The sequence below is a fragment of the Gouania willdenowi genome, chromosome 3, assembly GCF_900634775.1.
Source record: "Gouania willdenowi chromosome 3, fGouWil2.1, whole genome shotgun sequence".
Lineage (NCBI taxonomy): Eukaryota > Metazoa > Chordata > Actinopteri > Blenniiformes > Gobiesocidae > Gouania > Gouania willdenowi.
Genome location: NC_041046.1, coordinates 14,735,796 through 14,751,772, shown reverse-complemented (window position 1 = coordinate 14,751,772; position 15,977 = coordinate 14,735,796). Strand labels below are relative to the sequence as shown.

The 15,977-nt window shown below is 39.0% G+C and overlaps 1 protein-coding gene across 1 annotated transcript in view; it reads left to right on the top strand.

Moving 5' to 3' along the window:
- The window catches only part of tox3 (TOX high mobility group box family member 3), a 55,173-nt gene extending 39,486 nt beyond the window's left edge, over positions 1 to 15,687 (top strand). Inside the window, exons 3-7 of the mRNA XM_028443303.1 lie at positions 2,669 to 2,920; positions 13,383 to 13,646; positions 13,728 to 13,958; positions 14,243 to 14,323; positions 14,489 to 15,687. Coding sequence (XP_028299104.1) covers positions 2,669 to 2,920; positions 13,383 to 13,646; positions 13,728 to 13,958; positions 14,243 to 14,323; positions 14,489 to 15,316 — 1,656 coding nt within the window. The 3' untranslated portion in view covers positions 15,317 to 15,687. The remainder of the gene's footprint in view (positions 1 to 2,668; positions 2,921 to 13,382; positions 13,647 to 13,727; positions 13,959 to 14,242; positions 14,324 to 14,488) is intronic.
- Positions 15,688 to 15,977: the final 290 nt, after the last annotated feature.

Genomic DNA, 15,977 nt, shown 5'->3' with positions numbered 1-15,977 from the left:
CTGTGTTAGCATAAGCCTGGTATATGGTTCTGCGTCAGGGCCTACGCCATCAACGTTCTGCGTCAAGGGAACGCAATGCCATGCGATTGGCCGCCATGCCTCCGCTAGGGGGTTGTGTGTGGTTTCAGAGGAGCATTAAAAAGCCCTTGTTTATCTTCCAGCCACAGAAAACAATGTTTTGTGTTTTAAAGCATATTAAAATGTAATTAATTTCTGGATTAGTCCTTACCTACTTAACCATGTGTGTATTGTTGGACACAAACATGAAAACAATGGTTTCAAAACATGCACTTTATTTTTCAATATAAACATATGCAACATGTGAACAAAGTATAAAGGTGTATCGAGCACACTGTCAACAATCACGCCGGGGGCGAGGGGGCCCCCGACCCCACCATAGAGCGGACAGACAGCAATGAGGTAACCTGGTCCACGGCCCTGGGAAGCAGCGAGTTAGGAGCAGGGCAGCGCTTTAAAGCTTTCTTTAAACCTAATGTTATGTCTGCTCCTCTGAAAGCCTCCACAGCATGTCACTCATTGTTTATTGTTAATGAAACACACTCACAAACACACTGTAGGTACAGAGACGAGGCAGTAGTAGCGATAACAGTAAACATACACCTTTTGTCTGTGATTGACTCTGTTTGCCGATGCTTCACGTGCTGCAGCATGAAAGGAAATAATAAAACTCTGGCACTTTCTGTCCATCTCGGTTCTCTCTTTGACTCAACCCACTGTAGAACCAATTTTTGTATTGCTACGCAAATAGTTGAAACATTGCAGTGTTGACTGGAAAAGGCAGTGAGTTTTGGAGCAGACCAATCACAGCACTTACGTTCTGCGTCGCCTCGACGCGCAGTCAGGATTCTTGGAAGGCACATGTCAGGATACGGCGTGGGAGTCTTCGTCTCCGTAGAGCACTTACGTGCGTCTACGGCGTTGACTTGACAGAGAACCATATACCAGGCTTTATTCCCTCTTGCATCTTCTTTTGTTTTTTTATTCCAACGTGTGACAAAGAGACAGAACAAAGGAACTGTGTTGGTCCTTGTAATCTCCTGACTGGTTTTTAGCTTAAGAATTTCAGGTTTCACAACTTCACCTCTGCTGTTTATTTTTCTCGTTAGCGCACAAACTCAACAACCTAAGCTGCATAACTGTTCCATCTGTTGGATATGGAGGAATTCATCTTCCCCAAGACAGATATCTTGCTTGATCAAATGGGATCAAACAAACATGATATAAGCATCTCAGGATATTCCAACCTGCCACCTGAACTCAGGGCTTCTACCTGGTAAAGTCATATTGTTTGAAATATTCCGTCGTGCAGCTTCTGAGTTAACTCGGAAATACCAATTTCTGAATTGCCTTAAATGCAGCATTATGCGTTTCTTAGTCAGCTCGCTTCAGCATCACAAATCACGGGCTCGGGTGTTGTCGGCTTTCCCCTCAAATGAGGAGTTTTGGTCGTAGTGAACAGGTTTATTATTTATCTTTGTCGGCCCCAACCCATTTTGGAGCCAATTATCAGGACAAATTCACTCTTAACACAACTCAGATGACAGGATAATCTTATCAGATAATCATATAAAACATAAAATAATATGGCTTTTGTCCTTGTTCGGGAATGAAGAAAATCAGGGCAAAACAGTCCTTAGACCTTTATGTGTTTACCCATATTAGGGTGCCTATTAAAATTACAAGTATTACTTATTTATACAAAGTTTTTTGTCCTAACATTATAGCAGCCAAATGTAAAAAGAGATTTGAACTCAATGCTAAGCAAATATTTGATATGGATTTGTCTTTGTTTTGATACTTACGACTCAACACTTGTTTGACATTCTTGTCGCGCCTGTGTTTTTGTGTTTCCTTGCATTTCAAATCATGTCATCTTTAGTTAAGGGAGTCACATTTTAAAGAGGGTTTTTTGTAACTATGCAGCAGTGGAGCAGCAGCCAATCATTTCCCCTCAGATGGCTCACTGTTTGGCTTTGAATTCATACAGACGAGCAGAGTGGTCATTGTGAGGGTATGAATATTTTAGCTTTCCAGAGAGTAGCTTAATGGAATGTACTGATAGAAAAAAAAGAAAACAAGACCCAAATAGGTGAACAGCCCAATCTCTAGGAAGGCACATAAGCAAATTAAGTGTGACCAAAAGCTTTAATTCAAAATGCAGCAGGATTAAACTGTTTGATGAGCAGATTTAAGAGTGCAGGCAAGGAGAACAAAAAGAAACACTTCTGGCCAAGCATAATAATCTTTGAAAATGTTCTTTAAACCCATCTCACTGTGACGTGTATTTTCACTGCACTTCAACCCAACATCTTCCATCCCTAAGATTAAGGGCTTTTATCATGTTTCCTTTTTCTCTAGTGATTGCTGCTTGATATTTTTGCTTCTAACATTTCCCTCCCATCTGCTTTTTTTTTTTTCTTCTTCTTCTTTCTTGTTCTTTAAAGTAGACTTTAATAGGTTTTGGAAATGTTACATCTTAGTGCACTTAGAGAAGTGTATTAGCACTTTACTAAAATGCTTCTTCTCTAAAACTCATTGAATTTCAGGCCTTAAGGTTTCCACCCACTTCATTTATAAAGGTCTACCTCAGCAAATGCTTTCTACCGCATTTTATATTTATATGTTTTTTCTCTTGTTTATTTTTCAGACTTTTCACACCCCCAGCTTGGGGGACGAAGAGTTTGAGATTCCCCCCATCACTCCTCCACCTGAGACAGAGTCTGGTCTGGGCCTCTCAGATGTGGATTCACCATTCCCAGCAATGCCAGAGCCCCCAGCTCCACACAGGGGTCCCTTGATCCCACAGTTTCCCCCTCAGAGCCTGGATCTGCCCTCCATTACCATCTCACGCAACATGATGGACCAAGAAGGACTTTCTGTCAATAACAGCCAGTCTGTGGTAAGCACTACCATATATTGGTAAATAAGAAGTCCATCTATTGTCTGTTCGTTTGATGCTATTAGAATCGATAATGCATTCAGCTCAAATGATGGATGGAGAAAACACTTGTTTGGATTCACAAGTCTTTCTGTTAGATTTGGCACTTTCATATATAGGGGTGCACATAAGCAATGCTCATCAAATCATGCACGGTACCTTTGTGCTCCGAAGAAATGTAGGGATAGAAAGAAATGAACGGCGTGGGATATTCACACAGACAGCAGTGAAAGAGAAGGCAAACGAGCTAAAGATATCAGAGCAACATTTTAATATGATGGACAGTTCCAGAGCAGAGTGTAGACTGAGCCATTTAAACATTTCAGATAATCAGGCTCCACAAATAACATATACAGACAGCTGAATTCAGACTAATGACCAACACACAGGAATAAAAATCCCACACTGACAAATAAATACAGGCACTTAAAATCTTGGTCATCCAGGTTTTGATAAGCATGCTAACAGCAGAGAGCAATCGGATGTAGGGATGTAAAGATTAATCGTGAGGCAGTTAAAAATCGATTCAAAGGTGCCACGGTTCACATTGATATTTTGAAATTGTATCGCAGTACTTTTTTTTTTTTTTTTTTTTTTACAACATAGGGTGCTATCTATTTAAAATTTGAAATTCAGGACGCACCACCATGTTTTAAATCAGAATTATGGAAGCATTTTGGCTTCCCCAAGACAAAATGAAAGAAGTGAGAAAGAAAGAACATGTGAAATCCAAGGTAAGAGGAGCACAGAGAGGAAAGGGAGAAACAAGAGAGAGAATGAAAGCCATAGTTTGTTTATTTATATTATTTCTTTGATATGGGTTTTGCTCTAAAGTCCAATTGTTAAGGCACAAAATACATTTTCAGTTGCACTTTTAAAAAGAAATGAAACTATTATGCAGTTTTGCATAGTTTACTGTAGAGCCAGAATTTTTCCATATATATATATATTTCATTCATGATTTATTTTTATTAAATTGCATTGTTTTGTAGTTTATCAAGGGAGTCTTTTGACAATGAAAGATAAAAGAAAATAGTACAGTATTTTAATTTTTTATGAAGAAAAAAAAATGAATATTTTGTAAAATAAATCGTGATAGAATTGTATCATGAACCCAGTATCGTGAATCGTATAAGGAGTTGAGTGAATCGTTACATCCCTAGTAGTGCAAACAATGGAAACAGCTAATCACAAAAATTAGGCCTTATACATTCACCTCTTCTATATTTTTTGTTTTTACTTCTTTTAAGTAGAAGAAGTCAGTGTTGATGATGATGTGATTAGAAAGAATCACAATCTGTGAGGGTTTAAAGGACAGACATGTTGTTTTGAAGTAAAATGTCACATTTTTCAGTTACAATTACGTTTTAAATTACCCATGTTCAATTACAACTCAATTACAATTACAGTGACCAGCATTTATTCCAATTACAACTAAATTACATTTTTTTTTATCCTCAGAAAAACAATTACAATAACATTCTCAACTACTAAAGTTCAATTACAATGAATCCCAATTACTGAGCCTGAAATAAATAAGATAATAAAAGTTAGTTTTCTGTTAGCATCTCTTATAATAACAGGTCCTAAATCAGCTGTAAAATACACTAAAAACAAATATTTATCATATCATTTCTTTACTATCTATTGTTACCTTGTTAGACTCCCTAATCAATGAAAATATAGGTTTTAATATTCATGGTGTGGGCATCTGAGCCTTTTTTGTGTCACTATACCCCTCAATTTAAATATTTGTTTAAATGGTAAAATGTGGGAAAGCTTGATATGAATAATAATAATTGTGAACCACATATGTGTAAAACTGTAACATGTTCAACAGTTTTGTCTTAAATTGTAGTCATTACAAAGTCAATTATCTAAACGAAATTACAATTTCATTACGATTATGATGGGAACAGATTTTTACAATTATAATTACACCATAATTGTAATTGATTATCAATTACGCAATTACAGTTGGAATTGACCCTAAGCCCGGTTACATGATCTAAGTATCCCTCTGTTGTGTTGATCCTAGGAGCTGTAACATGGATTTATCACTGTTCATTAGAAGTGATTACAAGTTTCATGAGCCACCTTTCCTGGGTGGAGTTATATGGCTGCTGGTAATATGTGTGCAGTGTCACTGCTTCCACTATTTTTAGTTAACTTTAATTATAAAATTGTGGTGGTGTTTTTTTTTGTTTTTGTTTTTATCTGCATAAAATCGATCCCGAATAGTGATCCAAACACAGTAGCAGAAAAATGATAAATTAACCCAAAGCTGCACACTCCTCCATTTTAAGCACTTTGTGACATCTTTTGTCTAGCTTCCTTTTGCCAGTGTGAGCTCGGTGCATGACATCACCTCTGTAAGGTGTTTACTGACACTGTTCAGCTGCATAAACCTGAATGTTCTTGGTTAAAGTTAAACTTTCTGATCAGGGTTTGTTTGGTGAAACGTGGGTTTATTGTCACATCCTCTCTGAGGAAACAGCAGGTACCCCTCTCTGTTAGCGTGTGATGGGCTCGTCTTTGAGTGTATTATTTTTTGTCTGTGGTGTGAGATGCAGAACTCAGTGACCCGAAGCAGCATTTTTTTGTCAAACTCAAGGGCCAAATTTGGCCTGCAGGAGAAAGTTAAAATAACAGAGAAAACACTCTCCAAATCAGAAATTCACTGAAACTCCCTGGCTCACAGTTATTCCATGCTTATTAGGGGTGTCTCGATCGATATTGATATCGGTTATTGGTCCGATAACAGCCAGAAAATGAATATCGGATTTTATCGGACTGCATCTAAGATCTCCGATATAAGCACTCCGATAAGTTTTAGTTGTTTTTGTCCCCGCCCTCAGTTGTTCCCACCATATACTGACAGTAAAAAATATCTGAAGTGAACTTGAATTCTTGACTATTGTTCTCTGTTTGAGTAACATCACTTGATTAATCCTTTTCTAACGTTCCACACTTCAAAATAAGTAATAAATAAATGTATGATTCGGGCTGATATTGTATCGATATCAGTATCGACTAATACTCAAGGCTGCAATATTGGTATAGTATCAGAAGTGAAAAAGTTGTATCGGGACATCGCTAATGCTTATATCACATGATGGCAGTTATTTTTAATGTCAAATTATTGAAAGAATTCTATATTTGTCTAAAACCGGCAAATTTCAATCAATTATTTCACAAAACTTCCCCCAATCAAATAAAAAAAATGTCACAAAATCAAGGAAGTTCAAGTTAAGATCCTGCAGGGATTAATATCTGCCACTTATTGCTTGGATATTGTCACAGCCTGACATACTTTACATTTCACTTATACGTGTCCAAACTAGGGCACGATAATGTTGAAATTGATCGTAATCCACAGCCCACTTCAGATCAGGTCCATATTTGGCCCTTGAGCTAAAATGATTTTGACACCCCTGCTATACAGAGTAACGTGGGTGCTTTAAAAAATAACAACATGAATCAATGCAGAGCAGCCTACGGTTGAATTCTGATGCATTAACAAATGCAAATTATTGTCTACTGTTGATATAAGTCAATGTCTCTTTCTTGCTACAGAAGGTTACATTTTCCCCCTAGTTCAGTATATTACATTACACAGATTGTAGCAACAGTTAACATTTTGTGGAAGTAATCTAAATAATAAAGCAGAATGCTTCCCATCGTGTTGCTGCAGCACTAGTTTGACTTTTAAAGATAAAGATGCAACCTTTAAATGAGTCCTTTTATTAAATGATAAAGTCACCTTCAGTGTTTAAGTCCTCGTCCTGTTGTCGTCACATCTGGTACAGCATCTGGCCTTTTTTACTACACAGGAGGTATATGATCACATTCAATACATGTAATACTATTATGCTACTTACTGTGAGGTTTAGGGGGAAAAAAGAAATAGATCAGAGTGCTTTAATTCCCAGAAGAACAGTGAATGTGGGACCCCAACATGTCACCGTTTTCCCATGCTCATATTTAATTCAGCTTTTACTGACCTGTGAATTCTGATCAAAGCCTAACTCCAGTGTCACATGTCATCTCAATGTTTAAAGTTTCGGAATGCAAAGTGTTTTTGTAAGATGACAGCGTAAAATAAGCATCATTTTTACATTATAGCTCTCATGTGGGAGTTGTTGTCTCAGGGTCCAAAAACATTTTCAAATACCACAATCGTTGATGCGCTGAGGAGGAAAAATAGAAATGTCACTGGCTGAATAGTTGTCTACAGGCTTATTACAAATATAGAAGATTAATTTAAGGAAAAAAGAAAAGAAATGAAAGGGCAAAGCCATGAGCGGAAAGATAATGATATTGATGCTGCAATTTCTTTGTGAGCCACACATCACGTTAGGAATTAGTGCCATTAACATTATAGCCCTGTGAATAAATGAAATGTGTTTCCAACCTCCCCCTCCCTCCCTGTCCCCTCCCACCTCTGCAAACACATTTGTTGAATCACACTAATGGAACAGATATTTATTTACATTCCATAAGGAGAAGGAGGCTGTCAAATCTTTAACGCTCCTTTCTCTGCTTCTCTGCTCCCGGCATGTAAAATAATTGCAGCTTTTAAAAATATCTCCACAGCATACAGTAAGCGAACCCCCAGAAGGCTTTTTGCCTAAAGAATTTTCATTTCATGGTCAGTTAAGCTTTCTGCATCTGGAAGAAACGGAACCTTGACACAATTACATTCCTGACTGTTCTCACGACTTGCTGGAGGATTAGATTTGATTCTCAAACATTATTCCTCTTTAACACCATTTGCATGGCTCATGTCTCTGATTGTGCAGAGACTCTATTAAAAAGTAAGGGGAGAATGTGGGTTTCTGCTCCTCGCCTCATGCCATTGTCGCCAGCACACTACTCACCCGTTATCAGTCATCGCACATTGTAAAGGGAGAAGGGGGTGGTGAGGGGGGGTCGGGGGTAGCGGGTTTGCAGTTGCCCTTCATTTTTCTCGTAAATGGGATTGATCCCCAAACGTCTTTTTAACAATGCCGATAGAAATTCTATTCATCGCAGGTTGTTATCTTTGCTTTGAAAAGAGAAACACAACTTTTTAAAAAATGAGATAAGTAACGGCACAGATTGCGGAGCATTTCTCTGCCGCACATAGACAATGATTTACGAAGGCCCTGAGAGGGGTGTTTTGTCATTTTGTCAGCACGCTGATAACAGAATGACAACCTTATATACATGATTACATTCTCTGTTATTTGTTATGGCTGCGGGGGCAAACAAATAAACCATGCACAATTGCAATTACATTTTTCATCATAGCACAATGTTCATATTTCCCAAACACTTTTCTTGTTTTGTTTAGTTTTTTTTCCTCCCTCTGTGCGAGCGAGCTCACTGATGGAGAATACTTGCTCTCTTATCAGAACTTAATGAGAAACCCAACCAGAAAATATACCTTCTTGGCGATTTTCTAAAGCCTCTTCCATGTGGTTGCATTGCCAAGTGTTCTGCTAATTCCTCCTCTCCGTAATGTTCAGCTTATGTCTCACAAATTGGCTGCAGATGCCGAGGCTTCTACAAAAAAAAGAAAGGAAAAAAAAAGAAATACATTTTGTTCAGCTGCAGTGTGCTGTGCCTGGCGAGCTGTGACTCTGAAATCATTATTTATTTAATCTGCTCTCCTAACAAGCTTCTGACTCTCATTTTTGTCTCCCAGCATGTGTCCTCCTGATTTGTGATTGAGTCTCAATAGTCCCAAATAGTACTAGAGTTAGAGCTGCCACTATTGCTTTATTCACAATTTATTTTTCTCTCTCCCCGCTGCACAGCGAGGGTCTCTGGGTTTCATTTCAAAAAACACCTGGTGCCCTCGCCACATTTTCACTTACTTTTGTTTTCTTTTTCTTTTCTAGTTACACGTGTGAGCACGCACTGAAATAAGCTTTGTGTTCTCTGCTGATTTCATTCAAAGCTACTGCAGTCAACTGGTTGTATTAAAAGTTTAGATCAGTATTTAGGAGATACGCGCCCTGCTGTCTTATCATTGTAGCCCCTGTGTGTTGAAGCACTCAAACTGTATATATTCACTTCCAGCCAGCTGTGTCACATGACTGCAGATACAGTATATGCTAACTAGGGCTGGGCAATATATCGAGATTCAAGATATATTGAGTTTTCTATTTTAGCAATATAGAAAATTACAATTTTGCCTTTATATATATATATATATATATATATATATGCTATTTACTTATTGTTATTTATACAATCACAGTACAAACTACATAATACACAGTTAAACAGTGTCCTTTACATTTTTTAATATGTCTGAGATATATTATTTATATATTATAGCTTATTTTGTATTGAAATACTCATTTTAGGAGTCGCTGCTTATGTTACTGCTCAGAACAGCATGAAAATCACAGTTAGATGGACCACTGAGTGCGTTCTAACCCAGACCTTCCCCTAAACAAGCCACACTACAGAACTCACTCACACGTGCTGTCCCTTAGAGGAGAAAAAGCCAAAAGTGGCACATATTGTGCAGCTGTTTGTTAATAAATGAGCCTGTCTGACATTTTTTATCCACAAATTTAACCCAGAATTTTCTTTCTGGTCAGACTTTATTTGAATTAAAAATATCGAGATCAATATCGTATATCGTAATTTTGTGAAAAAATATTGAGATATGAGTTTTGGTCCATATCGCCTAATCCTAACATCTAATAGCACTTTGCTAAGGGAGAGCAGGTAAAGCTGTGTGTAGTTTTTATATTTACATGTTAAAATAGTCTTTGAGTCCTAATTCTGCCCGTTGAACAACCACTAACACTAACCATGTGAGCACTGTTGCAGAAAGCATGTTTTTGGGGTTTTTTCCCTCCAAGCCAGGAAGCACTGACATGAGTTGTACGGTAATTCAAGAGTGGGTTTCTTTTCTCGCTCACTCCATTTCTCTTCCTTTTTTTTTTCCTCCAACCCCTCCGTCGACAGACAGCCATTGTGACATATCGGGTCAGTCAGAAATGAAAGATATTCATGCAGGCATGCAATACTTGTAATGAAGTCTCAGCTTGACCTTCTGCATGATTGATTCTGTAATTTACTTTTCTCAGGCAGCTCTCGAGTTGAAATGATGTCATGTTGGACAAGTTTTAAATACCCATAATGCACTGGGAGGAACGACAGAATGGGGGTATGGGTCAGTGGCTGTAGCAGACTGATGGGAGGGAAACTATTGGGCTTTTAGTCTGAGGAGGCAAGGGGCTGGAAAAATAAGGGTTTGAGTGTGAGATCGATTTGTTTTTAAGTGGAAAGGTGGGGGTGTGGGGTGGGGGGGGGGATGGTTTCAGATAGACTGAGTTTGTACACCACAGCAGGAGAAAGAGCACAAAGTGTGTTTGACTGAGACCAGTCAGGAGTACGAAAAACGATTTATCTTGGTGCTATTATAGCCTTTACCAGCATTCAAAATTCCATTTTTTTCTCATTTGGCTTAAGCACAGACTTTAGCAGGGTTACTGAAAATGGAAGAAAAAAATAAAATGATGTTCCCGTTTTGAAGGCGAGTAAAGAAATATGTGCAGAGCGCTGATAAACTATCTTTAATAGGACTGACCTTTCATGCTGGCGAAAGTTACTGGGGGATTCATCCTTATAATTACCATATAGATGATTTTACCCCTCTCCTGCCATGGAACATTTCCAAGAGCTCTGGCATTGATTGAATGGAAATGGAACTTGTTAACATTCTTTTCAGCTTGTTACAGCTCGGGAGGCACCCTTCATAAATTTCCACCCAAATTCTGATTTCACAATATCTATAAAAACAGACAGAAGCCTGTTTTTCTTTGACATCATTGTTGACAATTTAAAAAAAAAAAATCACTTTGTACAAGCATAATGTTGTGGTTTTGTGCCTCGCCATGTGTTTATTGGCTTGTATTTATTGTGAATTGGGTTTCACACATTGTCAATATTGTCTCCCCCCCCTTTGCTAGTTTTCAGAATGCCTTATACTGTTGGGTGTGTTTGTTGTTTTAAGAGCAGCTGAGTCTAACGATAAAGCACCAAACTCAGAACAAGCTGCTTCTTCCTCTGTTTACTTCTCTTTTTGTTTTTTTTGTTTTTTTTTAATTATTATTATTCTTTTATTAAAGAACACACGATAGTATGTCCTGACTGAGGGCACATCTGGCCACTGTGTATTCAAGATAAGGACTTTTAAGATTCATGATGACTATCAAAAAAAAAAAGTCTTTGATGCATTCTGTGACTGCTGACAATGCTGCAATCAAAATGCAAATAGAAAGGCACAGGGGCATAACCAACCATCCTCTGCATCAGTAAAAAGCAACTGTTACTTAAGATTTTTCTGACTAGCGTGTAAACTTCCATTCATATGGCTCAGACAAGCTATTGATCTCACTCATCATTTATTGTTAACAGCTGCTACTTTATCACTATGTGATTGGTAATACACTTATTATTCTGTAAATGTTATGTTATATTTGTAACATTAATCATTGCATTTCCATATAATACATTACAACCATTACTAAGAATTTCCCATATTCCAATCAGTGAATTTTGACAGCATTCTTTTTATTTTGTTTCAGTTATAGTCTTTTAACTAAAATGCAACTTAGCTTTAGTTAAAATGTAGCCATCAACACTATTTCAGTCTAGTATAGTATAATTAACTAAATGAAAGGGCTGCACGATTATGGTCAAAATGATGATCACGATTATTTTGATCAATATTGTAATCATGATTATAATCACAATTATTTATTATGTCAGGGGAAAAAATATGCCTTTTTGTTGCCCTCTTTTAAACAAACACTATGTATACAGTTTACAGTGCAAAATCAAGCTTTAAATAGAAATGATACAAAAAAGAAAGTAATTAACCCAAGAATTTAAAATGTACCAAAGAGTAATGAAATAAATACATTACAGAGAGCAGAGCCCATATTTTAAATGCAAATATTGCAGATGATCAGATGTAGTAAATTGTGACAACCAACATCGTGATCACGATTAAAATTTGATTAATTGTGGAAGATTTTAGTTGACTAAAGCTGTTACAGATATAGTCGACTAAAATGTACAGCATTTTATTTAAATGCATAATGAGTAACGAGAATATCTTATGTTTTTATACAGTTTTTGTTCACACATTTTCTTCCATTAGTCATAGTCTAGTTGACAAAAATATATGATGAGCATTTTTTGAAAACAAAATAAACACTAATTCTAATAAATGGCCTTTAATCCAGATCCACTGTAAGGATTTAACAATAGCATCATTATACAGATGGTCACGAGTAATGAGCTCACTATGTGCATCTTTTGATGCTCTGTGAGTAAAGTGCAAACTGTGAGCCTTCATGTACTTAGGAATAAAGGTGAGGAGCAGATATGTAAATCCCTTTCATTTGGTCACGGGCATATTTATTAGAACCAGATTTCCATAATTAAAGATTTACAACAATATGTCTTCAATGTATCCCCCTTCGCTCCTGCCTCACCCTCTGTTGTTGAAAGCTGCCTGCACATGTAAATATCAATCCATTCTCACTTCATAGATTGTATTTATGATAAGCAGCAGACATGGCATATGAAAAAGAAATGGCTTGTCAATCCAATATGTTGCTGTCTGAAATCGTGTTACAATATTGTTTTTGAAGGCAAGCATTCATAAGGTTCTTTCAATAAAGCCAGGTGCGTGGGTTTATGATGTGTTGATGTTGGGGAGAGATTGAGTTGGTGCTGCTGAATACCAGATGGATGTACCCAGGGAGAACAAATCACCTCTTTCGGTTATGTTCACATTCTCTCCTTTTCTGCTGGTTCCCTGATCAGTTTTCTCTTTGGAAAGCTTGCACGACCCGTAATTTCATCCCCACTGCAATCAATGCAAACATGTTGCCTGTAGTGTCTTGTGACTCTTTCAAGAACTGAACACGATACCAGGAAAAAGTGAAAGAGACATTAAGAATGCTATTCTATTATAGCCTGTGTAGCAAGAAAGAAAGGACCTGTCCAAAGCCTTTTGCATGTTAATTTATAGAGTTGATGCATACAAGAAAAGGGGTTTCCTCTTTGATGGTATGAAAGGTGCCTTTTTCAAGGAGGTATGATTTTAAATAAAGCAGGCTTGTGGCTACCACATAACAAACTGACTTGTTGCCACATGTCTTTTGAAGCTGTTCAGTCCAGATTCCCAGTAGGAACCAAGTAGTCCTAAAACACTTCCTTACTTTGAGTTTTCAAAGGAATCAAGCTGAGCCTTGCTGCCAACGATTACTGGCTTATAAAGTAGGCCTTTACAGTGTCAACATTATTCATCATTGCTTGCATGATACGTTAAAAGACTCAAGATGTGCTGTAGCCTACCAAAATAAAAGTATTTTTCTTATTTTTATGTGAAATGTTTCTCCAGAATGTTGGAGCAGGCCATCTACGCCAGTATCCATCCAACCCAGCAATGGTCATGAAGTCTATCATCAGTATGAACAATGCCAACGGCATGATATCAAGAAACCAGCTGACCACAATCAATCAATCCCAGCTCAATGCCCAACTAAGTTTAAGCATGGCGGGTACCAATATCACCCACACTTCTCCATCGCCTCCTGCCAGCAAGTCTGCTACTCCTTCTCCCTCCAGCTCCATCAATGAAGATGACCAGGATGATGGCAACAGAGTGAGTGAAATATTAGAAACTGTGCCCTCAGGGACAGAGTTCCTTATGTTGTGGTCAACTTAACAATTCCAATCATTTTAGGTTATCGGAGAAAAGCGACCGGCTCCCATTGATCCTGCCAAAAAGCCCAAGACCCCTAAGAAAAAGAAAAAGAAAGACCCCAATGAGCCCCAGAAGCCGGTGTCAGCCTATGCCCTGTTCTTCAGAGACACCCAAGCAGCTATCAAGGGTCAGAACCCCAATGCCACCTTTGGAGAAGTGTCCAAGATTGTGGCATCAATGTGGGACGGCCTAGGAGAAGAGCAGAAACAGGTAGGGAAGAGATTCCTTTCAGATAGTATTTTTAGGTTTAGTTACGCTGGTATCTGACTGCCTTTCTATCAATGGAGACCAGTTTCAAGATTGGAATTTTGCTTGGCTTGAGACAAGCTCAATAAATTGTTCAGTCCAATTTGTCAATAAAAAGGGGAAAAAAAACACTGATTCTACAAACTTCCCAATAACAGTGTCTAGGGTAGGAGCGGGACAACTATGTTTTGTGTCATTGTAACTTTCTGAATGAGCTGCTCATTTACCCAACTTCTCTGTCCTCGCAGCTTTACAAGAGCAAAACAGAAGCTGCAAAAAAGGAATATCTGAAAGCTCTTGCTGCGTACCGGGCTAGCCTGGTTTCAAAGGTGAGAGGTTTTTTTTACTCTGCAAATGTTTACATGTAATAAAATAGATGTATTAATAGTCAAGCATTGTCTGTGCTATTAATGAACAGTATTTTTAAATAATAGTGTTGGAACATGCAGATGATGAGAAAGTGAGTTTATTAATGAACTCTGTTCTGTGTTCAGGCTGCTGCAGAATCAGCTGAGGCCCAGACCATCCGCTCTGTCCAGCAGACTCTAGCCTCTACCAGCCTGTCCCCTGGTTTGGTGCTGCCCTCATCCCTAAACCAGCACCCCTCCATGGCGTCGGCCTCCCAAGCCCTACAACAAGGTCTACCACGAGCCATCGCTCCCAAACCCCTGCAGATGAGGCTCGGGGGCAATCAGATCGTGACTTCAGTCACAGTTTCCCACCAGAACATGTCCTCCGGGATGCCTCCACAGCTGCTTGGGCAGATGGGCGCCGGCGGGCCCATGGTTGCAGGTACCCAGTCCACGGCCGTGTCTCAGATGAGCCCACCCATGCAACCAGTGCAGCAGCAGCAGCATGCAATGCAGCAGCTCCAGCAGCAGCAGCAACAACAACAACAGCAGCAGCAGATGCAGCAGCACCTCCAGCACCATCAAATGCAGCAGCAGCAGATGCATCACCAGCAGATTCAGCAGCAGATGCAGCATCAGCATTTCCAACATCACCTCCAGCAGCAGCTACAGCAGCATCACATGCAGCAGCAGCAGCAGCAACAGCAGCAGCAGCAGCAACAGCAGCAACAGATGCAACAGCTGCAGCACATGCAGATGCAGCATCAGATGCATCAGCAGCAGATCCAAGTCCTACAGCAGCAGCAGCAGCACCAGTCCCAGTGCTCCCCACCTCAGCACTCTCCGGGCACACCTCACTCGGTGAGCGGCTCTGCTTCACTTGGCAGCCCCCAGCCGGCCCCCCAGCAGCAGCCACACCCCTCCCAAATCCAGACCCATGCCCAAGTCCTGTCGCAAGTCAGCATTTACTGAGCCAAATGGAAATCCTATCTCAAAGAGCAGGAATAGAATAAAAGCATCATTCCACGTTGCTTTTCTAAGTTGCACTTAACAAGTGTGTAAGTTTTAGAATGTTATACAAAGAAAATGTCCATTGATTTAGACAGATATGCACATACGTGTACAGGACGTAATTGCTGGGGTTTGTTGTCTATAAAATAGGCAGAGCAATGTTAGAAACCTGTTAAGGCTGAACGCCCACTTTATTTGTTTAGGTCTGTCTGTGTTGTCCCTTTGAACTGACTGGGCACACAGTACGTCTTTCACTGTTTTATTTAACAATAAAGCTTTATTTATGAGGCCAGAGTTGTCCTATCAGTGCAGAGGAATGAACACATTTTTGTCAAAAAAAAAAGGATTCTTATCTGCTTTGGCCTGGACTGAATGACTCACTGGATCCTTCCCTGGAAACCAGTAAACCCACTCATATCGTCTTTGTTCCCACTCTGGCCAGTACATGGAGAACCTGCTTGAATCCCAACTTGCTTTGTTTCACCCATCACAGATTAAACTGTTTAAAGAGTCACAGGTCTGTGGATGGACAGACTAAGACTGGCAGCAATCATTCCTAGCACCTCATCAAACTGTGGCTGTAATCTGCTGTACATTATTATGGGACGAGACACTCTCCATC